Source organism: Oncorhynchus keta, chromosome 28 (assembly GCF_023373465.1).
Source record: "Oncorhynchus keta strain PuntledgeMale-10-30-2019 chromosome 28, Oket_V2, whole genome shotgun sequence".
Classification (NCBI taxonomy): Eukaryota; Metazoa; Chordata; class Actinopteri; order Salmoniformes; family Salmonidae; genus Oncorhynchus; species Oncorhynchus keta.
In genome coordinates, this window is record NC_068448.1 from 49,778,181 (window position 1) to 49,802,919 (window position 24,739).

General features: G+C 44.5%; 1 protein-coding gene across 3 annotated transcripts in view; it reads right to left on the bottom strand.

Annotated features, from left to right (window-relative positions):
• Positions 1–24,739, bottom strand: part of LOC118361543 (phenylalanine--tRNA ligase, mitochondrial-like) — a 118,814-nt gene that overhangs the window by 71,012 nt on the left and 23,063 nt on the right. For all 3 annotated transcript variants that reach the window (XM_035741556.1, XM_052483236.1, XM_035741557.1), the window contains 3 exons: positions 16,043–16,708; positions 15,590–15,752; positions 15,224–15,355 (listed from right to left, as the gene is read on the bottom strand). In XM_035741556.1, the coding sequence (XP_035597449.1) occupies positions 15,224–15,355; positions 15,590–15,752; positions 16,043–16,708 (961 nt within the window). The remainder of the gene's footprint in view (positions 1–15,223; positions 15,356–15,589; positions 15,753–16,042; positions 16,709–24,739) is intronic.

Consider the following 24,739-nt stretch of genomic DNA (forward strand, 5'->3'; position numbering starts at 1 on the left):
TAGCAGACTGAGTTTCAATATCCACCCTCCGAAGACAATCTGTTCCGGTTTCCATTGGCAATGAAAGCCAATGATCTGGAGGTGAAAATGACAAAGGTATTCAAGTTGATTTTTATTGGTCCAACCAGCGGAAATGCTTCCAAAATGGTCTAACCTCACAATCCCAAATATGGAAGAGACACAACCAAGAGCAGTGTAGTCTAAACTAGCAACGGCTCTTATGTCATCAACACTATCAAGTACAAGTATAATTAAGGTTATAATAGAGAACAATGCTATTTATAATGACATAGGGCAAAGAAAACTATGTTTGACATTCATTTTATAGCTCTTTCTTGAATTGCCCTGTTTTTCTCTACATTGTAGAGAGGTGACCACTACTGGCTAGCGTTGACCACTACTGGCTAGCGTAGTCTGAAGCTAGCCCGGCCAGGGCTCCTGTGCTACCACCGAAGCCCACTCCTGGGCTTCAATATCCGGACCCCTTCCACTGCCGGTACGGGGCACGGAACTCCGCCGATCATCTGCGACTGGAATACCGACATAATCTGCCTGAGGATTCCAACAGGCCCCTCAGGCGCGACGCCGGCTGAAGGCCCATTCTGCTAACTACCTAGAGATACTTGGAACCATACTAATTCCACGACTGGTCTATCGACGTCACCGCACGAAGAGGCAAAAACAGACTTACCCCCATCGCAACGTCCCCTAAAGGCTAACTTGCTAGCCCCGGTCTGCTAACTGCTAGCTTGCCTTGCTCCGGTCAGCTAACTGCTAGCCCCTGCTAACTGCTTGCTGGCTGACCTGGTCTGCTAACTGCTAGCTTGCCAGCCCCGGTCAGCATTATGAATCCAAGACGGCGTAGCAGTCGGACGTCTTGTCGTGTCGTGTCCCTTGTATATATCGTTTTTTAATTTTTTAAAACTTCGCATATCTTTTAAAACATTTTGCTAAACCTCAACTTCTAAATACTCTCCTGCAACCCGCCTCACCCAATGTAGCTATTTTTTTCTAAAGTATTTATATCTACTTTGGATCCGGAACCCCTCAACTGAAGCTAGCCAGCTAGCTACCAGCTATCAGTCAGCAAACCATTGTTAGCGGTCTTCAGCTAACCGGTAATCAGCTAACCTTTAGCTCGGAAAGCTCTCCCCAGTCCGAACAACGCGACTTCAACCAGAGCATAACGGACCTCTTATTTTTTATCCCCGGATTCCCACCGCAAACGGAACATTTTCAGCTGGTTTCTTCACAACTAGCTATCTAGCTAACTGCAACCCCGGATGATTACTCCTGGCTAGTGTTTCCACCCACTTAGCTTGAAGGACATTGACCTCATCCCGTCAGTTGAGGATGCCTGGTCATTCTTTAAAAGTAACTTCCTAACCATTTTAGATAAGCATGCTCCGTTCAAAAAATGCAGAACTAAGAACAGATATAGCCCTTGGTTCACTCCAGACCTGACTGCCCTCGACCAGCACAAAAACATCTTATGGCGGACTGCAATAGCATTGAATAGTCCCCGCGATATGCAACTGTTCAGGGAAGTCAGGAACCAATACACGCAGTCAGTCAGGAAAGCTAAGGCCAGCTTCTTCAGGCAGAAGTTTGCATCCTGTAGCTCCAACTCCAAAAAGTTCTGGGACACTGTGAAGTCCATGGAGAACAAGAGCACCTCCTCCCAGCTGCCCACTGCACTGAGGCTAGGTAACACGGTCACCACCGATAAATCCATGATTATCGAAAACTTCAACAAGCATTTCTCAACGGCTGGCCATGCCTTCCGCCTGGCTACTCCAACCTTGGCCAACAGCCCCCGCAGCTACTCACCCAAGCCTCTCCAGGTTCTCCTTTACCCAAATCCAGATAGCAGATGTTCTGAAAGGGCTGCAAAACCTGGACCCATACAAATCAGCCGGGCTTGACAATCTGGACCCTCTATTTCTGAAACTATCCGTCGCCATTGTCGCAACCCCTGTTACCGGCCTGTTCAACCTCTCTTTCATATCGTCTGAGATCCCCAAGGATTGGAAAGCTGCCGCAGTCATCCCCCTCTTCAAAGGGGGAGACACCCTGGACCCAAACTTTTACAGACCTATATCCATCCTGCCCTGCCTATCTAAGGTCTTCGAAAGCCAAGTCAACAAACAGGTCACTGACCATCTCGAATCCCACCGTACCTTCTCCGCTGTGCAATCTGGTTTCCGAGCCGGTCACGGGTGCACCTCAGCCACGCTCAAGGTACTAAACGATATCATAACCGCCATCGATAAAAGACAGTACTGTGCAGCCGTCTTCATTGACCTTGCCAAGGCTTTCGACTCGGTCAATCACCATATTCTTATCGGCAGACTCAGTAGCCTCGGATGACTGCTTTGCCTGGTTCACCAATTACTTTGCAGACAGAGTTCAGTGTGTCAAATCGGAGGGCATGCTGTCCGGTCCTCTGGCAGTCTCTATGGGGGTGCTACAGGGTTCAATCCTCGGGCCGACTCTTCTTTCTGTATATATCAATGATGTTGCTCTTGCTGCGGGCGATTCCCTGATCCACCTCTACGCAGACGACACCATTCTATATACTTCCGGCCCATCCTTGGACACTGTGCTATCTAACCTCCAAACGAGCTTCAATGCCATACAACACTCCTTCCGTGGCCTCCAACTGCTCTTAAACGCTAGTAAAACCAAATGCATGCTTTTCAACCGTTCGCTGCCTGCACCCGCACGCCTGACCAGCATCACCACCCTGGATGGTTCCAACCTTGAATATGTGGACATCTATAAGTACCTAGATGTCTGGCTAGACTGTAAACTCTCCTTCCAGACTCATATCAAACATCTCCAATCGAAAATCAAATCAAGAGTCAGCTTTCTATTCCGCAACAAAGCCTCCTTCACTCACGCCGCCAAACTTACCCTAGTAAAACTGACTATCCTACCGATCCTCGACTTCGGCGATGTCATCTACAAAATTGCTTCCAACACTCTACTCAGCAAACTGGATGCAGTTTATCACAGTGCCATCCGTTTTGTCACTAAAGCACCTCATACCACCCACCACTGCGACTTGTATGCTCTAGTCGGCTGGCCCTCGCAACATATTCATCGCCAGACCCACTGGCTCCAGGTCATCTACAAGTCCATGCTAGGTAAAGCTCCGCCTTATCTCAGTTCACTGGTCACGATGGCAACACCCATCCGTAGCACGCGCTCCAGCAGGTGTATCTCACTGATCATCCCTAAAGCCAACACCTCATTTGGCCGCCTTTCGTTCCAGTTCTCTGCTGCCTGTGACTGGAACGAATTGCAAATATCGCTGAAGTTGGAGATTTTATCTCCCTCACCAACTTCAAACATCTGCTATCTGAGCAGCTAACCGATCGCTGCAGCTGTACATAGTCTATCGGTAAATAGCCCACCCATTTTTACCTACCTCATCCCCATACTGTTTTTACTTATTTACTTTTCTGCTCTTTTGCACAACAATATCTTTACCTGTACATGACCATCTGATCATTTATCACTCCAGTGTTAATCTGCAAAATTGTAATTATTCGCCTACCTCATGCCTTTTGCACACAATGTATATAGACTCCCCCTTTTTTTCCCTACTGTGTTAATTGTTTACTCCATGTGTAACTCTGTGTTGTCTGTTCACACTGCTGTGCTTTATCTTGGCCAGGTCGCAGTTGCAAATGAGAACTTGTTCTCAACTAGCCTACCTGGTGAAATAAAAAAATAAAAAAAAATAAAAAAAACTGCTAGCTTGTTTAACCCCGGCCTACTAACTGTTAGCATCGGCCTGCTAACTGTCATAATCGCCGTACTCACTGGACCCATTTGTTCACTTGGCTACGCATGCCTCTCTCTAATATCAATATGCCTCGTCCATTATTGTCCTGGTTAGTGATTACTGTCTTATTTCACTGTAGCGCCTCTATCCCTGCTCACTATGTTAGCCCTGCTCAGTATGTTGATCCCTGTACGGGGATCGCAGCCATAAGAGGTTTTAACCAACCATGTTGTCCCACCTCCTACATATGCGATGACATCACCTGGTTCAAACGTCTATAGAGACTATATCTCTCTCATCATTACTCAATGCCTAGGTTTACCTCCAATGTACTCACATCCTACCTTACCTTTGTCTGTACACTATGCCTTGAATCTATGCTATCGTGCCCAGAAACCTGCTCCTTTTACTGTCTGTTCCGAACGTCCTAGACGGCCAGTTTGTATAGCATTTAGCCGTACTCTTATCCTACTTCTCCTCTGGTGATGTAGATGTTAATCCAGGTCCTGCAGTGCCTAGCTCCACTCCCACTCCCCAGGTGCTCTCATTTGTTGACTTCTGTAACCGTAAAAGCCTTGGTTTCATGCATGTTAACATTAGAAGCCTACTCCCTACATTTGTTTTACTCACTGCTTTAGCACACTCTGCCAACCCGGATGTCTTAACCATGTCTGAATCCTGGCTCAGGAAAACCACCAAAAACCCTGAAATCTCCATCGCTAATTATAACATTTTCCGCCAAGATAGAACTGCCAAAGGGGGCAGTGTTACAATCTACTGCAAAGATAGCATGCAGAGTTGTTCTGTATTACTATCCAAGTCTGTACCCAAACAATTCAAACTTGTACTTCTAAAAATGCACGTTTCCAGAAACACGTCTCTCACTGTTGACGCTTGCTATAGACCTTCCTCTGCCCCCAGCTGTGCCCTCGACACCATATGTGAATTGATTGCCCCCCACCTATCTTCTGAGCTCGTGCTACTAGGTGACATAAACTGGGACATGCGTAACACCCCGGCCATCCTACAATCCAAGCTTGATGCTCTCAATCTCACACAAATTATCAATGAACCTATCAGGTACAACTCTAAATCCGTAAACACAGGCACCCTCTTAGATGTCATCCTAACTAACTCGCCCTCCAAATACACCTCTGCTGTTTTCAATCAAGATCTCAGCGATCACTGCCTCATTGCCTGCATCTGTAGTGGGTCTGCGACCAAACGACCACCCCTCATCACTGTCAAACGCTCCCTAAAACACTTCTGCGAGCAGGCATTTCTAATTGACCTGGCCCGGGTATCCTGGAATGACATTGACTTCATCCCATCAGTAGATGATGGCTGGCTATTCTTTAAGAGTGCCTTCCTCACCATCTTAAATAAGCATGCCCCTCTCAAAACATTTAGAACTAGGAATAGATATAGTCCTTGGTTCACTCCAGACCTGTCTGCCCTTGAACAGCACAAAAACATCCTGTGGCATTCTGCATTAGCATCTAATAGCCCCCTTGATAAGCAACGTTTCAGGTTAGGAACAAATATACACAGGCAGTTAGGAAAGCTAAGGCTAGCTATTTCAAACAGAAATTTACATCCTATAGTACTAACTCAAAAAAGTTCTGGGACACTTTAAAGTCCATGGAGCTCCTCCCAGCTGCCCACTGCTCTGATCCTAGGAAACACTGTCACCACCGATAAATCCACAATAATTGAGAATTTCAATAAGGATTTCTCTACGGCTGGCCATGCTTTCCACCTGGCTACCCCTATCCCGGTCACCTGCCCGGCACTCTCCACAGCAAACCGCCAAATCCCCCACCATTTCTCCGTTACCCAAATCCAGATAGCTGATGTTCTGAAAGAGATGCAAAATCTGGACCCATACAAATCAGCCGGGCTAGACAATCTGGCTAGACAATCTCGACCTGGCCAAGGCTTTCGACTCTGTCAATCACCACATTCTTATTGGCAGACTCGACAGCCTTGGTTTATCAAATGATTGCCTCGCCTGGTTTACCAACTACTTCTTTGATAGAGTTCAGTGTGTCAAATCGGAGGGCCTGTTGTCTGGACCTCTGGCAGTCTCTATGGGGGTGCCACAGGGTTCAATCATCGAGCCGACTCCCTTGTCTGTATACATCAATGATGTTGCTCTTGCTGCTGGTGAGTCTCTGGTACACCTCTACGCAGATGACACCATTATGTATACTTCTGGACCTTCTTTGGACACTGTGTTCACTAACCTCCAGACGAGCTTCAATGCCATACAACTCTCCTTCCGTGGCCTCCAACTGCTCTTAAACGCAAGTAAAACTAAATGCATGCTATTCAACCGATCACTGCCAGCACCTGCTAGCCCGTCCAGCATCACTACTCTGGACGGCTCGGACTTAGAATACGTGGACAACTACAAATACCTCGGTGTCTGGTTAGACTGTAGACTCACATGTGGTCCTTCTGTAGCTCAGTTGGTAGAGCATGGCGCTTGTAACGCCAGGGTAGTGGGTTCGATTCCCGGGACCACCCATATGTAGAATGTATGCACACATGACTGTAAGTCGCTTTGGATAAAAGCGTCTGCTAAATAGCACATATTATTATTATTATTATTACATTAAGCATCTCCAATCCAAAATTAAATCTAGAATTGGCTTCCTATATCGCAACAAAGCATACTTCACTCATGCTGCCAAACATATCCTCGTAAAACTGATCATCCTACCGATCCTTGACTTCGGTGATGTCATCTATAAAATAGCCTCCAACACTCAACTCAACAAACTGGATGCAGTCTATCACAGTGCCATCCGTTTTGTCACCAAAGCCCCATACACAGCCCCAGACACTATAGTAGCCCCAGACACTACTATAGACTGTTTTCTTTTGTTCTACTGTATTATTGATGTTTTGTTTATTCCATGTGTAACTGTGTTGTTGTATGTGTCGAATTGCTATGCTTAATCTTGGCCAGGTCACAGTTGCAAATGAGAACTTGTCCTCAACTAGCCTACCTGGTTAAATTAAGGTGAAAAAAATAATAATAATAAAAAATAAAATTGTACAGCATTGAGTGAATGCCTTACAATATTCTTATGGCTGTAATGAATTATTCACCACAAAAGTCCTGTACATTTTTTTGTGTTAGGCTTTGAACAACATCCACAATGATCACGTTTCCCACTCAGTGTCAACCTGTTGTTGAACTTCGTTCTTCAAATTGATCAATCACAGTAAGGTGAGTTTTAAAAGCAAAATGTTTTAACGACAAGTGTTTGATGTGATTTTCGATTGCATTAATGTCAGACTTAGAGGGACAATAGAGCCCTGAGTACCAGGCCATTAGCGACCTGATGGTATTTAGCGAGTTGAGTACTACCAATGCATGTGCACAAGAGGACATTTCCGTGGCGGTAATACAGTCACCGCAACAGTGCCGTGCCTGGAAACTACAACCATACCCCGTTCAAAGGCTCTTAAATATTTTGTCTTGCCCATTCACCCTCTGAATCACACAAACACAATCCATGTCTAAATTGTCTCAAGGCCTAAAAATAATTTTTCAACAAGTGACATCAATAAGTGATCATAGACTATCCAGGTGAAAGCTAAGTCATGGAAAGAGCAGGTATTCATAATGTTTTGTACACTCAGTGTATGACGTATTCGCAAAGGTGACCTAAGGCACTGCATCAATCCAGTGTGTTAATTAGGCCACACTGACTCTCCGCTTTGCCCTCTCAATGACATCCTCTCGCCCTCTCTCGGTCCCTCTTCCTCTCCGTTTGTCTGGGTCTTTTTGGCCCATGCGAAGGCAAGCTGACTCAAATGGAACGCGGCACAAACTGCTGTTTTTTGCAGGCCCTGCAGACTCAGGGGACAGGGAGTGGTAGCTGGCGTGTTTGTGTGTGCGTGGACCAGCTGTCTCCACCCTCTGTCCCACTAGTGATTGCCTGCAGTGGGACCACTGGGACTGGGGCTAGAGGAGGGGAAGGTGAGGGGAGGGGGAGGGCCACCTGCCAATTGCTTTGGGGTGAGGGGCCAGAGAGTGGGAGGAGTTGCCACCTTAACAAAACATGAGGGGTCACAGCATTAACTGGTTTCTCTCTCTCCCCCCATACGCCCTCTATTTATCCCCCCTTTATCTCTCTTCTTAGTCTATAGCTATTCTGGTTTGTATACTGCAGTCTCTCTCTTTGTCTCTAGATAGAGATACTGATCCCTGCTTTTACCAAGATATCAATTGTTTTGATCAACCCTTCCTTCCTTTTCTCAATCTCCATCTTTTCCTAATCACACATCAGCAGCGTTTTCTTTCCCCATCCCTTTTTTCCCTGGGTCCTTTTCCTACGAGGGGGAACTGGCATTAATAATCAAAGAAAAGAAAAGCGTCAGTCAGAGGCCAGGGGGGCGTGGGGTTTAGGGATTGATTAAAATCTTCAACTCGTAAAATAAATAGAAAAAAAGAAGGCCAGATCTGACAGAAGGTGGTGTAATGAGAATGTAGACATCGAGAGGGGACGGGTCAGAATTGGCACATGATTTATTCAGTGTATAAGGGGAAGGGAGGTGGATTAAGACTTTAGGTGCCACCTGAACCAATGCCCCTCCCCCCACCAGCCTATCCACATGCCCCACGCCTCACTGCTGTCCCTTGGGAGCTTGTGGCCCTCTGGCACAGGGACTTGAAGGGACGCTAATTGTCAGCCGAACACAATTTTAAATCACATTGGTGGGGTCTACTGTGCCCTCCGGGGCGTGACTAAACTGAGGCGGGGGGTTGGGGTAGGGGGAGTGACACGTGCCGTCATTAACACCGGGTCCCATATGCGATGGTCAGGTTCTGGGGAGGCCCCTCAGTAGCGCCCCCTCTCCATCACACACACCCTTGCCCACCCTTCAGCTCCCTGTGGAATCAAAGCGTGCCAAGGGATTACACACCAGCGCTCTAATGAATATCTAAGTGGGACCGCCAGCACTAATGGAGACTGGAGACGTCCTCTCCCCCGCATCACTTCTTTCACCCCTCCATCCTCCTTTGATCTGTCCCTTAACCCCAAGCCTGTGGCACACTCCGTCCATGCTCAGAATATGGCTGGTCATGCTTTAAACCCCCCCACTGGCAACCCGGCTGCTGGTCCCGTCTGGAGAGAGAACCCCACACATTTAATACCCTCTCTGCCATCTTTTTCTTATCGTCTCATTGTTCCTAAGGGAAAGGGTGCATGTATGCGTTTGTATGAGTTCGTGAGGGTGGGTGGGTGTGTGTGTGTGTATGTGGGGGGGAATGAATGAAGAGTTGCCTTGGTAACGGAAGGCACACAGATCTGCCGCAGTGAAGAAATGGGGGGGGCAGAGTTGAGAGAGTAAGAATAAGCATAAGCATGAGCGGGGAGCTAGTCTGTGAGAGTGTGGGTGTGTGTATCTGTGTGTGTTAGAGTGGGAGGGAGAGAGAGAGAGTGGCAGGGTGTGGTTAACAAAGTCCCCGCAGTGAAGAGTGAGATGTGGAAATGTGGAAATAAAATACAAGTGTGGGTCTGTGTGTGCATATGCGGGCACATGTGGTTTGGTGTGTAGTTTGACAAAGTCATTGAAGAACAACCCTCTCCCGCGGATTAATGTCAAGAGCATTGCAGCAGAGCAATGTTCTTGACAGGGCAGCGGGACACTTCCATTGATATGCAATCAACCCCCACTCCAGTGTGAACTGGTCCCATTAAAGTGACACACACACACACACACACACACACACACACACACACACACACACACACACACACACACACACACACACACACACACACACACACACACACACACACACACACACACACACACACACACACACAGCGTAGCAACATCATACGTCACCCCAGTTTTGCATGCCTATTTATTTCCCCAGTGTTAGTGCCTGCAGGTAAGAAGAACAAGGGCTACAGAGCCATAAAACAATCTCAATTATAGTCCTTGCTTGTCTCCGCCTGGCAACAGCCACATGAACGGTGTTGACAGTAGCACCATCAATGGTCAACGCACAAAGGGTCTCAAGGTACAGTATCAACTGGTCAGCCAACTGGGTCGTGTTCCAAAGCCACAAAATGGAAGAAAACGTTCCAGAACAGAGAGAAATGAGGACGTACTTGGCTTGGGCGGTATACCGTCAACACCGTTGAAACTATTTCTTTGACGTTTTTCCGTATACATTTTGATATTTGTAGATACCGATGTAAAATATTTGCCGTCAACTAGTGCAATACGTCAGGAGATGAAGCAGATCGCATCCTTCATTTCACCTGTCACATTATGAAGCTCACCATAGTTCCCCAGAACAGTTGAGCCAGTCACGTGTTTGTTTGTAAAAAAGCGGGAGCAGGTGAGTCTAAAACTAAAAAAAGCAGGTGAGTCTAACTGTGAATTGACAGGAGTCACGTTTTTTCTTCTTCAATAGTGATCAGGGACGTGCAACTATAGTTTTGCTTCACATAAAATACTGTACATTAGTGCAATATTCGGCTGAAAATAGCTTCATTGTCATCAGATGACAACAGAAGTGCTTGCGTGTGCACTACAGTAGGGTGGCTTTCACACTATCGTGCCAACCCGAACAGTCTTTTGACGCCTTCTGTATATTTCGCTGAAGCAAAAGCGTAAGACTACTGATTCAGTGAGTCCGTACTATTCCCTCTTCTCGAATGGCTTCAGTAAAAGTCTAGGGGTGGATGGCTGGCTGGCTGGGAGCTATTGCTGCAGCGTGAGGGGGACATTCCAGGTCCTCTCCCCTGGAACGAGCCTTTGTTTGGGCCGCTGAACCAGCTCCCCTCCCCTGGGGCCCAACAGAGTGTCTTCCTGCCTCACGCAACCCCAAATGGGACACTCCCACCACTCCCAAGCTCACCTCTGGCTCTGCCCCCTGTTGCACAACACTGCCATCTGCTGGTGGAGGCAGGAAGTGTGACTGCACTGCAGAATGGCAAAGGACGGAGGAGAAAGGTTTGACCCTAGCCACAACAGCAAAGGGCCCTCGGTTGGGGGAGGGAGCAAACACTAGAGCTAAACTGGAGTCATGTTGTTTTGGCGTCCATTTAATGTATTATTGATTTCTAGATAAGTGGGATATTTATTGAGGCGCATCAGCACACATATTTGTTCTAGGGCAAAACAGCAAGAGCTATCTCTTAAGTATACAATTCTGTAAAGAGTACCGTCTGTTGTTCGCTCGTGTGTACCCTCCGTATGTATTTAGACAGTGAAGCTAAAATGTTACATTTGGCTCTATACTCCAGTATTTTGAATATTTTACCTTTTAGAAATAGATCTAGTCCCCTCATTTGAACATGTCATAATGTTTCACTAATAGGGTTTTAAAGTAGTCAAAAGTGTAGTATTTGGTCCCATACTCCGAGCACACAATGACTACATGAAGCTTGTGACTACACACTTGTTGGATGCATTGGCAATTTGTTTTGGTTGTGTTTTGTGTTGTTTTTTTGCCCAATAGGAACTGAATGGTGAATAATGACTGCAGTTATTTTCTTTCAAAGTGTGTAGATAAGATGTTTGTGAACACTTCTAAATTCATCCTGATAATGCATTGCTAAAGACAAATCATGAATTAATTATGAATAATGATGATTGAAAAAGTTACAAAAGCTGAACCCCCCCCCAAAAAAATGCTACTCATTCAAGGGTTTTTATTAATTTTGTACTATTTTCTAATAGTGAAGACATCAAAACTATGAAATAACACAGATGGAACCATGTCGTAACCAAAAAAGTGTTAAATCAAAATCTATTTTCTTTTTGAGATTCTTCAAATAGCCACCCTACGCCTTGACAGCTTTGCACACTCGTGGAATTCTCTCAACCAGCTTCAAATGGAATGCTTTTCCAACAGTCTTGAAGGAGTTTCCACATATGGTGAGCCCTTGTTGGCTGCTTTTCCTTCCCTCTGCGGTGCAACTCATCCCAAACCATCTCAATTGGGTTGAGGTTGGGTGACTGTGGAGGCCAGGTCATCTGATGCAGCACTCCATCACTCTCCTTCTTGGTGAAATAGCCTTTACACAGACTGGAGGTGTGTTGGGTCATTGTACTGTTGAAAAACAAATGATAGTCCTACTAAGCGCAAACCAGATGGGATGGCATATCGCTGCAGAATGCTGTGGTAGCCATGCTGGTTAAGTGTGCCTTGCAAAGCCGCGGAGCCAGATGGATTACCAGGACGTGTACTCAAAGCATGTGCGGACCAACTGTCTTCACTGACATTTTCAACCTCTCCCTGACTGAGTCTGTAATACCTACATGTTTCAAGCAGACCACCATAGTCCCTGTGCCCAAGGATGCGAAGGTAACCTGCCTAAATAATTACTGACCCATAGCACTCATGTCGGTAGCCATTAACTTTTTTTCACACTCCACACTGCCCATTCCCACCTGGACAAAAGGAACACCTATGTGAGAATGCTGTTCATTGAATAAAGCTCAGCGTTCAACACCATAGTGCCCACGAAGTTCATCACTAAGCAAAGGACCCTGGGACTAAACACCTCCCTCTGCAACTGGATCCTGGACTTCCTGATGGGCCGGCCCCAGGTGGTAAGGGTAGGCAATAGCGGTCGACCGATTAATTAGGGCCGATTTCAAGTTTTCATAACAATTGGAAATCGGTATTTTTGGGGCGCCGATTTTGTAAAAAAAAAAAGAAGATCACGTTCCTATTTTCAATCACGGCCTAGGAACGGTGGGTTAACTGCCTTGTTCAGGGGCAGAATGACAGATTTTCACCTTGTAAGCTCGGGGGATCCAATCTTGCAACCTTACAGTTAACTAGTCCAAAGCTATAACCACCTGCCTCTCGTTGCACTCCACAAGGAGACAGTGGAGACTGCCTGTTACGCGAATGCAGTAGAAGCCAAGGTAAGTTGTATTAAAAAAACAAAACAATCAATCAATCATAATCACTAGTTATAACTACACATGGTTGATGATATTGCTAGTTTATCTAGCGTGTCCTGCGTTGCATATAATCGATGCAACGCTGGGGGATGATTTAACAAAGGCACATTTGTGAAAAAAAAGCACAATTGTTGGACGACAGTACCTAACCATAAACACCAATGACTTTCTTAAAATCAATACACAGAAGTATATATTTTTAAACATGCATATTTAGCTAAAAGAAATCAAGGTTAGCAGGCAATATTAACCAGGTGAAATTGTGTCACTTTTCTTGCGTTCATTGCATGCAGAGTCAGGGTATATGCAACAGTTTGGGCATCCTGGCTCATTGCGAACTAATTTGCCAGAATTGTACGTAATTATGACATAACATTGAAGGTTGTGCAATGTAACAATAATATTTAGACTTAGGGATGCCACCCGTTAGATAACATACCGAACGGTTCCGTATTTCACTGAAATAATAAATGTTTTGTGTTCGAAATGATAGTTTCCGGATTCGACCATATTAATGACCAAAGGCTCGTATTTCTGTGTGTTATAACTAAGTCTATGATTTGATAGAGCAGTCTGACTGAGCGATGGTAGGCAGCAGCAGGCTCGTAAGCATTCATTCAAACGGCACTTTCGTGCGTTTTGCCAGCAGCTCATCGCAAGCACAGCGCTGTTTATGACTTCAAGCCTATCAGCCTAATGGCTGGTGTTTCCGATGCGAAATGGCTAGCTAGTTAGCGGCGTGCGCGCTAATAGGGTTTCAAACGTCACTCGCTCTGAGACTTGGAGTAGTTATGCTCCTTGACGGGCTTTTGTGGAGCGATGGTTAACGCTGCTTCAAGTGTGGCTATAGTCGACTCCAGTCACCCAAGTCATGGACTGGTTTCTCTGCTACTGCACGGCAAGCGGTACCGGAGCACCAAGTCTAGGACCAAAAGGCTCCTTAACAGCTTCTACCCCCAAGCCACTGCCGAACAATTCATAAAAATGGCCACCCGACTATTACATTATTACATTGACCCCCCCCCCCATTTGTTTTGTACACATACACTGCTTCCACTCGCTATTTATTGTCTATGCTCAATCACTTCACTTTACCTCGAACCTGTACCCCCGCACACTGACTTCGGTACCCCTTGTATATAGCCTCGTTATTGTTATGTAATTGTGTTACATTAGTTTATTTGGTAAATAATTTCTTAACACTTCTTGAACTGCACTGTTGGTTAAGGGCTTGTAAGTAAGCATTTCATGGTAAGGTCTACACTTGTTGTATTCGGCGCATGTGACAAATAACGTTTGATTTGAATTCTAAATAAATCACAGACAGTGTCACCAGCAAAGCACCCCCACATCATCACAACCTCTCCTCCATGCTTCACGCTGGGAACTACACATGCAGAGATCATCCGCTCACCTACTCTGTGTCTCACAAAGTTGGAACCCAAAAACTCAAATTTGGACTCATCAGACCAAAGGACATATTTCCACCCGTCTAAAGTCCATTGTTCGTGTTTCTTGGCCCAAACAAGTCTCTTCTTCTTATTTGTGTTCTTTAGTATTGGTTTCTTGGCAGAAATTCGACCATGAAGGCCTGATTCACGCAGTCTCCTCTGAACAGCTGATGTGACTGTTACTTGGACTCATTGAGGCATTTATTTGGGCTGCAATTTCTGAGGCTGTAACTCTAATGACCGTATCCTTTGCAGCTGAGGTAACTCTGGGTCTTCCTTTCCTGTGGCGGTCCTCATGAGAGCCAGTTTCATCATAGCTCTTGATGGTTTTTGCGACTGCACTTGAAGAAACGTTCAAAGTTCTTGAAATGTTCCGCATTGACTGACCTTCATGTCTTGAAGTAATGATGGACTGTCGTTTCTCTTTGCTTATTTGAGCTGTTCTTGCTATAATATAGACTTGGTCTTTTACCAAATAGGGATATCTTCTGTATACCAACCCTACTTTGTCACAACACAACTGATGTCTTTGATGTCTTCACTATTATTCTACAATGTAGAAAATAGTATAAAATAAAGAAAATGAGCAGGTATCCAAACTTTGACTAGTACTGTATGTAAATAAGGTATCTGTTTCTTATTTTCAATACATTTGCAAAAATGTCTAAAAACGTGTCTTTGCTTTGTCATTATGGTGTATTGGTGTAGATTGGTGAGGGAAAAATAACTATTTAATCCATTTTAGAATAAGGCTGTAACGTAACAAAATGTGGAAAAAGGGAGAAGGGGTCTGAATACTTTCCGAATGCACTGTATTTGTATGTGTGAGTGTATGCAAGCATACGTTTGTATTTGCCCAAGTGTGTATGTCTATGAAAGTGCATTTTCTTGTGAAAGCATGTTTGTGTTCATGTATACAGTAAGTGCATGTGTGTTTGGGAAGAGTGAATGAGGGTGTGTCTGTGTTCATGCGTTTGTGTGTGAGTGTTTACGTGTGTGTGTGTCTGTCAACAGATGTGCTTACCAGAGTGCACCAGCTCCTGCTCCATTACTCCACAGCCCAACACCTCCAGCCAGTCCTCCTGGAAACGCACCTCCATCTCAAAGGAGGGATGGGTAAAGGGGAAGTAACACTCCACCCAGCGGATCTCCAGCTCTGGCACAGAGACGAGAGGATAATGTGAGAAGGTAGATGGAGGAGAAGAAAGGACAGGTTGAGACAAAAAGGCGAGGGACTGATCCCAAAAGTATAAAAAAAACGTCCTTTCTAGAGACCACTGGCATTAAAGGACTATGGGAGAATTTTAATTGCATTTCTTCTCTCTTTCTCAAGACCCATCGGAAGGTAAGATGTCCCTATCAACAAACTTGAACTTGGAATGTTGTTTACCTTCTCCAAACAGGTGTCTGACCATACGGTCGAGGGTCTGTTTCAGATCAAACTCCACAAGCTTAACCGCCTCCAGAGTGTGTGTCTCCTGCTTCTGAGGGGTCCGGTGCCCCCCGCTCTCGAAGAGAGACAGGTCCTCTCCACTCGACACCTTGGCAAACAACTTGGGGGTAAAAAGGTGAGTTACTGTATGTGAATCTAAGATGACTTATCAATGTCTTTACAGCACTCAACACAGCATATTTAAAATCGATAAAACAGAAGATCTTGCCGCTGTGTAACAAGGGCCCACTGTATTCATCATACTTTGTGAGTCCTACTCTTTGACCTTGTTGGGACACTACAGAGAAGGCCTTGACCTTGTGGTTAGGAGCAGAAGCTAATCAATAACACTGGAGCTTCTCATGGCAGTGCTGAGTTTAGTACTTTAACTCCACAACCATTTATACTGACCTCGTGGTTGGAGAAGAGGCGTACCCCCTCCATCTGATGGAACACAGGGTAGTGGCTGGCGTCGATCTCGTCCCTTCGGTACACGTCACCCGCCAGCAGGAAGGCGTCCAGCCCCGAGCACACCAGCTCCCTCTGGTGGGCGGACGTGTGAGCTCGCAGCATGGTGCCCCGGTTGAGGTAGTAGTTGTCGCCTCGCTTCCGGCTGGGGTGGTCGGGCGGGATGAGCAGGCTGTCAAAGTTCTGCTCCGTTGTCACCACCGGACTGAGGTTGTCATGGACCGAGAAAAGCGGGTTGCCAGAGCGCATGATGTAGGCACGGTAGAAGTGGGCTTTGATTCGCTCTTTGATGAGCCAGATAGGATGGTGGGCTTGGTTGTGCAGGTTGCAGCCCACCTTGGCCAGGATCTTGCTGGTCACGTTGGTAAAGTCATCACGAGGGTAGGAGTAGCCCATAACTTTGACAGTTGTATCTTGGCCAACCAGGGGCTGAGAGGAGGGGACATCAGTGGTCAGGTGACAGGGGGAGGGGAAGAGTCTGGGGGCTGTGGTTGGCCTGCCATTGGCTGGGAGGCAGCAGAGCGGCCTATGGTGTGCTAGGGGCTTGAGGATAGGGAGGAAGAGGGGAAGGATCCTGCAGTGCAGCCTCATGGTACCTGCTCCATGGACCTATAGAAGACAGGGACATGTGTCAGTTCCGACAGCCTTTCAATTCCATAGCAACAAAGTGACACAGGGACTCCAATTTCTCACTTTAAAATGTATGTCAAACAAAACAAAATGGTTACTAAATTAAATAACCAAATGGTTACAAAGTAAAAATCCATGCACAATGACTACTTAACAATTTCCACAGAACACTTTACAAAAACATTACATGACAATATAATTGAAACACTTGAGTAAATGAAGGATACAAAGTATATTGAAAGCAGGCCTTTCCATACCGGTGTGGTTCCTGAGTTAATTAAACAATTAACAACCTATCATGCTATAGGGTCGCGTATATAAATGCTGGGATGTACGTACATATCCCAACCAGAAGCCCTGGATTATAGGCAATATCCTCATCGAGCTAAAGGCTAGAGCTGACACTTTCAAGGAATGGGACACTAATCCGGACACTTATAAGAAGTCCCGCTATGCCCTCAAACGAACCATCAAACAGGTAAAGCGTCAATACAGGATTAAGATTGAATCCTACTACACCGGCTGACGCTCGTAGGATGTGGCAGGGCTTGCAAACTATTTCGGACTACAAAGGGAAACCCAGCCACGAGCTGCCCAGTGATGTGAGCCTACCAGATGAGCTAAATGCCTTTTAATGCTCAATTCAAAGCAAGCAACATTAAAGCATGCATAAGAGCACACCAGCTGTTCCGGGCAACTGTGTGATCACATTCTCCGTAGCCGATGTGAGCAAGACCTATAAAGCCGTGGTGCCAGATGGCATGCATGGACCAAGAGGTAAGTGTCTTCACTGACATTTTCAACCTCTCCCTGACCGTGTCTCTAATATCTACATGTTTCAAACAGACCACCATAGTCCCTGTGCCAAAGAGTGAAGGTAACCTGCCTAAATGATTACTGCCCCGTAGCACTCACGTCGGTAGCCATGAAATGCATTGAAAGGCTGGTCATGGCTCACAACACCATTACGTTGGAAACCCTAGACCCACTCCAATTTGCATTCCGCGCCAACAGATCCACAGATGACGCAATCTCAATCGCACTCCAAACTGCCCATTTCCACCAGGACGAAAGCAATACCTATGTGAGAATGCTGTTCATTGACTACACCTCAGCGTTCAACACCATAATGCCCACAAAGCTCATCACTAGCTAAGGACCCTGGGACTAAACACCTAACTCTGCAACTGAATCTTGGACTTCCTGACGGGCTGCCCCCAAGTGGTAATACACCTGCCACGTTGATCCTCAACAATGTTGTTGGGGTGCGTAGTCCACTCCTGTACTCCCTGTTCACCCACGATTGCGTGGCAAAGCACGACTCCAAAACCATCATTAAGTTTGCAGATGAGATAACAGTGCTAGACCTGATCACTGACAACGATGAGAAAGCCTTTAGGGAGGAGGTCAGAGACCTGGCAGTGTGGTGTCAGGACAACACTCTCCCTCAATGTGAGCAAGACAATGGAGCTGATCGTGGACTATGGAAAAACATTTGACGGGCCTGTAGTTGAGCTGTGTCGAGACTCAAGTTCCTTCGTGTCCACATCACCAAACTATCATGGTCCAAACACACCAAGACAGTCGTGAAGAGTCCGCTCCATCATTCATTGAATCAGAAGGCTCATTCATCACAAAACCCACAGATTTTGCCAACTACTTAAAAAAAAAAAATTAATTGGCAAGATTAGCAAACTTCGGCATGACATGCCAGCAACGTTGACACTACCCATCCAAGTATATCTCACCAAATTATGAAAAGACAAGCATTGTAATTTTGAATTCTGAAAACTAAGTGTGGAAGAGGTGAACAAATGATTGCTTTCTATCAACAATGACAAGCCACCGGGGTCTGAAAACTTGGATGGAAGATTACTGAAGATAATAGCAGACGATATTGCCACTCCTATTTGCCAAATCTTCAATTTAAGCCTACTCGAAAGTGTGTGCCCTCAGGCCTGGAGGGAAGCAAAAGTTATTCCCCTACCTAAGGATAGTAAAGCCCCGTTTACTGGCTCAAATAGCCGACCAATCAGCCTGTTACCAACCCTTTGTAAACTTTAGGAAAAAATGGTGTTTGTCCAGATACAATGCAATTTTACAGTAAACAAATCAATAAGACTTTCAGCACGCCTATAGGGAAGGACATTCAACAAGCACAGCACTTACACAAATGACTGATTATTTGCTGAGAGAAATTGATGATAAAAAATATTGCGGGGGCTGTTTTGTAATACTTCAGTGCGGCTTTTGACATTATCGATAATAGTCCACTACTGGAAAAACGGATGTGTTATGGCTTTACACCCCCTAATATATTGTGGATAAAGAGTTACCTAACTAACAGAACACAGAGTGTGTTCATTAATGGAAGCCTCTCCAACAAAATCCAGGTAAGAATCAGGAATAACCCATTCAACTGTCAAGGCCCCTTACTTTTTTCAATCTTTACTAATGACATCCCACTCAACACTATACACGTCAGCTACCACAGCGACTGAAATGACTGCAACACTTAAAGAGCTGCAGTTAGTTTCAGAATGGGGGGCAAGGAATAAGTTCATCTTTAATATTTAAAAACTAAAAGCATTGTATTTGGGAAAAAAATCTTTCACTAAACCCTAAACCTCAACTAAATACGATGTATTTCAATGTGGAAATCGAGCAAGTTGAGGAGACTAAACTGCTTGGAGTAGCCCTGGATTGTAAAACTGTCATGGTCAAAACATATTGATACAACAGTAGCTAGGATGGGGAGAAGTCTGTCCATAATAAAGCGCTTGTCTGCATTCTTAACAGCACTATCAACAAGACAGGTCCTAAAGGCCTTAGTTATGTCACACCTGGACTACTGTTCAGTCATCTGGCACACAGTGGAGGAGAGATTGACTTCATCACTACTTGTATTTGTGAGAGGTAATGACATGTTCAATGTGCCAAGCTGTCTGTTTGAGTTACTAGCACACAGCTCGGACACCAATGCATACCCCACAAAACATGCCACCAGAGGACTCTTCACAGTCCCCAAGTCCAGAACAGACTATGGGAGTAGTACTACATAGAGCCATGACAACATGGAACTCCATTCCACAGCAAGTAACTCATGCCAGCAGTAAAATTAGATTAAAAAAAACATATAAATAAACCTTATGGATCAGGGGGGGGACTGTGAAGCAACACAAATATAGGCACAGACACATACAAAACGCATGATAACATAGACACTGTACGCACACACACGTACACATGGATTGTGTGTTGTAGATATGTGGTATTAGGGGCCTGAGGGCACGCACTTAATATGTTGTGAAATCTGTTGTGAATGTATTGTAATGTTTTTTTTAATTTTTTATGTATAACTGCCTTAATTTTGCTGGACCCCAGGAAGAGTAGCTGCCGTCTTGGTAGCAGCTAATGGGGATCCATAATAAATACAAAATACATCCCGCCAAGAGATCCAGACACTTGTAGAATATATTCCATGGCGCATTGAAGCTGTTCTGGCTCGTGGTGGCCTACTGTCCTATTAAAGACACTTTATGTTGGTTTTTCCTTTATTATGGCAGCTACCTGTACATTTTAAAGTGAAAAAAATCTGGTCTCAGTGTTTGTGGATTTGACCTATATCACAAATTTGTCTTGAAATTATAGTAGGGCAACGTCTAAAGAACATCTTGAAAATTTGTGCAATCCTTCAGTTGGTCTGATATAAAACCTACGCCCAACCATAATACAACTGAAAATGCCTAGAGGGTTGAGAATTTAGTTTAGAAGGCCAAAGAAGAAGAAAAAAAGACGCTGGACAGAATGTATTCACGTGGGATTGGATTGGTGCTCAAATTAACTTTATGGCCTTCTACATTAAATACTGTCTCTGTGTTTGAGGTTACGTGAGGCAAACAAATTAAAGGCTGAACACCCTGGCAAGAGGCTAGATGTCGACACAATGCGACCTCATCTAAAATATACACGTCACGTAAAATTTATGAGCACACAGCTATAATAATGGACTGCAGACAAGCAGTGATTTATATGAGAACAAATTCATTTAAAAATCAACCCTGTGTCGCTCTTCCTTTCTCTTGCTCGTTCTTTCCCCTTGTGAACATTTGCCAGGCAGGTTTGCTTCAGCAGAGAAGACTGAATCGAAGCACCTGGGAGGGTTGAGTTGTATTTATTTCTGGGCTAACAGTGCAGCTCTATTGGCGCCGCTCAAATATTTGCCCCTTCCCAGTTATTTTTCATGAGCTGAGGAGAACTGAGTTTTTTCTTCCACCTCCCTCTCACTGGCACAATATGGTGAAATAGACACGCACGCACATACACTGAGACTAAGGACACACACACACACACACACACATAATGAGAGACTAAGGACAAAGGATGTTGCATTGCAGGGCATTGCAGCAAAGTGGATTACGGTTCTTAATCCGGAAAGCTTTTGCCAGTTTAAGGCTTGTGTTTTACAAGTCTAAATCGTAGGTTATACAAGGTGAGTCCCACAAATGTGCATAATTCACTAGGTGTATGCAAGAACATACAAATAAACTCCATCAAAACACACACACACACACACACAAAGTCTCAAATGGGGGCCCATGAAATAAATAGTCTACTCGTCAGTCGGTCTCCCCTTCCTTTTGGTTAATGGTAGGGAGAGAATCGCCTCGTCCACACAACACATGACCTGCTTCTGATTCCAACCCCCACGTAGCACATCTACAAATCTAGTCAGTATTCAGCAGTGTCAGAGGGAGAGAGAGAGAGAGAGAGGGTGAGGAGGGAAGGAGTCAGTGTGTGTGAGAGACAGCGTGTCAATGTGTGTAGGGGGAAGGAGGGATCTGTGAGAAGGAAAAAGTGTGTTCGAGTGAAAGCGAGAGAGAGGAGAGCAGGGTAGCAGAAGAAAGTCCACAAACACTGCATAATTCATGGTGAGGGGCACCACTTGATTCACATCACATCTCCCTACAGAGCTTTGAATAAGACCTAAAATAGCTTAGTCCCAGAACCTCGCAGATCCAGCCTTAAATACACTAACTTTCTCATTGCAAGAATGAATTAAAAGGATTTTGCTGCTGCTTGTACAGTACGGTATGTTACACACTGACAGGCTGAGTTCTGTGACAGAAATCAAAACAAAGTAAATAATCCCTTTTTCCCCCCTACACGTTCTCATATATTTGTTTGATCGATGAGCATTTACTAAAAATGCTTGGTTTATGAATGCGTTGGGTGTCTATAGAATAGGTAGGTGTACATGCCAATAGGATGTTTTTTTTGTGTGTACATACAGTACCTGTCAAAAGTTTAGACACACCTACTCATTCAAGGGTTTATATTTTTACTATTTTCTACATTGTAGAATTATAGTGAAGACATCAAAACTAAGAAATAGCACATACTGTATGGAATCATGTAGTAACCAAAAAAACAAGAAGAAGTATATTTAAGATTCTTCAAAGTAGCCACCCTTTTTTCTTGATGACGGCTTTGCACGCGTTTGGCATTCTCTCAACCAGCTTAATGAGGTAATGACCTGGAATGCATTTAAATTCACAGGTGTGCCTTGTTAAAAGTTCATTTGTGGAATTTATTTCCTTCTTAACCTCTAGCGACGAGCAATCCCGTATCCGGGAGCGTAATCATAGCCTCAAGCTCATTACCATAACGCAACGTTTCCTATTCATGAAAATCGCAAATTAAATGAAATAAATATATTCAAACACAAGCTTAGCTCTTAGGCCGCCCCATCCCGCATGCGGGATCGTGACTACAGCCTCAAGCTCATTACCATAACGCAACATTAGCGATTTCTAAAAATTGCAAATGAAATGAAATAAATATGCCTGCCCTCAAGCTTATCCTTTTCTTAACAATCCTGTCGTCTCAGATTTTCAAAATATGCTTTAGAACCAGAGAAAATCAATAATTTGTGTAAGAGTGGTGATAGCTAGCTTAGCATTTAGCGTTAGCATTTAGCACGCAACATTCACAAAAACCAGCAAAGGGATCAAATAAAATAATTTACCTTTGAAGAACTTCAGATGTTTCAATGAGGAGACTCTCAGTTACATAGCAGATGTCCAGTTTTTCCTGAAAGATGCTTGTGTAGGACACAACGTTCCGTTTTGTTACTATGCATTTGGCTACCGAAACTAACCGAAAATTCAGTCACCTAAACATCGAACTTTTTCCGAATTAACTCCATAATATCGACTGAAACATGGAAAACGTTGTTTGAATCAATCCTCAAGGTGTTTTGTCATATATCTCTTCATTGAAATGCCGTCCCTGGAAGCGTGCATTCTTCTCTGATTCGGATGGAAAAATACTGGTACCTGACTTTTGCGCACCAATTTCCACGCAGACACCGTGCGGGACACTTGGTAATTGTAGGCTCTTATGGTCAATCTTCCAATGATATGCCTACAAATACGTCACAATGCTGCAGACACCTGGGGGAAACGATAGGAAGTGTCCGTTCATTCCTGTCGCATTCACAGCCATATAAGGCGATCATGGAAAACGTGCCTCCAGAAATCCTGTTGATTTCCTGGTCACTCAAACATCTTGGTTTTGCCTGTAGATTTTGTTCTATGGCACTCACAGTGAAAATCTTTGCAGTTCTGGAAACGTCAGAGTGTCTTCTTTCCAAAACTATCAATTCCAAGCATAGTCGAGCATCTTTTCGTGACAAAATATTGCGCTTAAAACGGGCACGTCTTTTTATCCAAAAATGAAATACTGCCCCTATAGGACTAACAGGTTAACAACACTGTCGTCTCAGATTTTTGTCGTCTCAGATCAAAATATGCTTTTCAACCAAAGCTACATAAGCATTTGTGTAAGAGTATTGATAGCCTAGCATAGCATTAAGCCTAGCATTCAGCAGGCAAAATTTTCACAAAAACAAGAAAAACATTCAAATGACGAGACTCTTAGTTAGATAGCAAATGTTCATTTTTTCCAAAAAGATTATTATGGTCAATCTTCCAATGATATGCCTACAAATACGTCACAATGCTGCAGACACCTTGGGGAAAACGTGGAAAACGTAAGCTGACTCCTAGCTCCTTCACAGCCATATAAGGAGTCATTGGCATGAGGCGGTTTCAAAAAATGTGGCACTTCCTGATTGGATTTTTATCTGGGTTTCGCCTGTAACATCAGTTCTGTGGCACTCACAGACAATATCTTTGCAGTTTTGGAAACGTCAGAGTGTTTTCTTTCCAAAGCTGTCAATTATATGCATAGTCGAGCATCTTTTCATGACAAAATATCTTGTTTAAAACAGGAACGTTTTTCATCCAAAAATTAAAAGAGCGCCCCCTATATCGAAGAAGTTAATGCATTTGAGCCAACCAGTTCTGTTGTGACAAGGTAGGGTTGGTATACGGAAGATAGCCTTAACTGTTAAAAGACCAAGTCCATATTATGGAAAGAACAGCTCAAATAAGCAAAGAGAAACAACAGTCCATTACTACTTTAAGACATTCAGAGTCACCCGGGAAAATTAACAACTTTGAAAGTTTTTTCAAGTGCAGTTACAAAAACCATCAAGCGCTATGATGAAACTGGCTCTCATGAGGACAGGAAAGGAAAAGCCAGAATTACCTTTGCTGCAGAGGATAAGTTATTACTTTTCTATTAGTCTAGGCTAAGTCAGTTCAGTTCAGAACAAATTCTTATTTACAATGATTGCATACCAAAAGGCCTCCTGCAGGGACGGGGGCTGGGATAAAAAAAAAACTCTGAAATTGAAGCCTAAATAAATGCTTCCCAGATTTCAAGTAACAGACACATCTCAACATCAACTGTTCAGAGAAGTGAAACAGGCCTTCATGGTCACATTTCTGCATAGAAACCACTACAAAAGGACACCAATAAGAATAAGAGACTTGCTTGGGCCAAGAAACATGAGCAATGGACATTAGACCTGTGGAAATATGTCCTTTGGTCTGATGAGTCCAAATTTGAGATTTTTGCTTCCAACTGCCGTGTCTTTGTGAG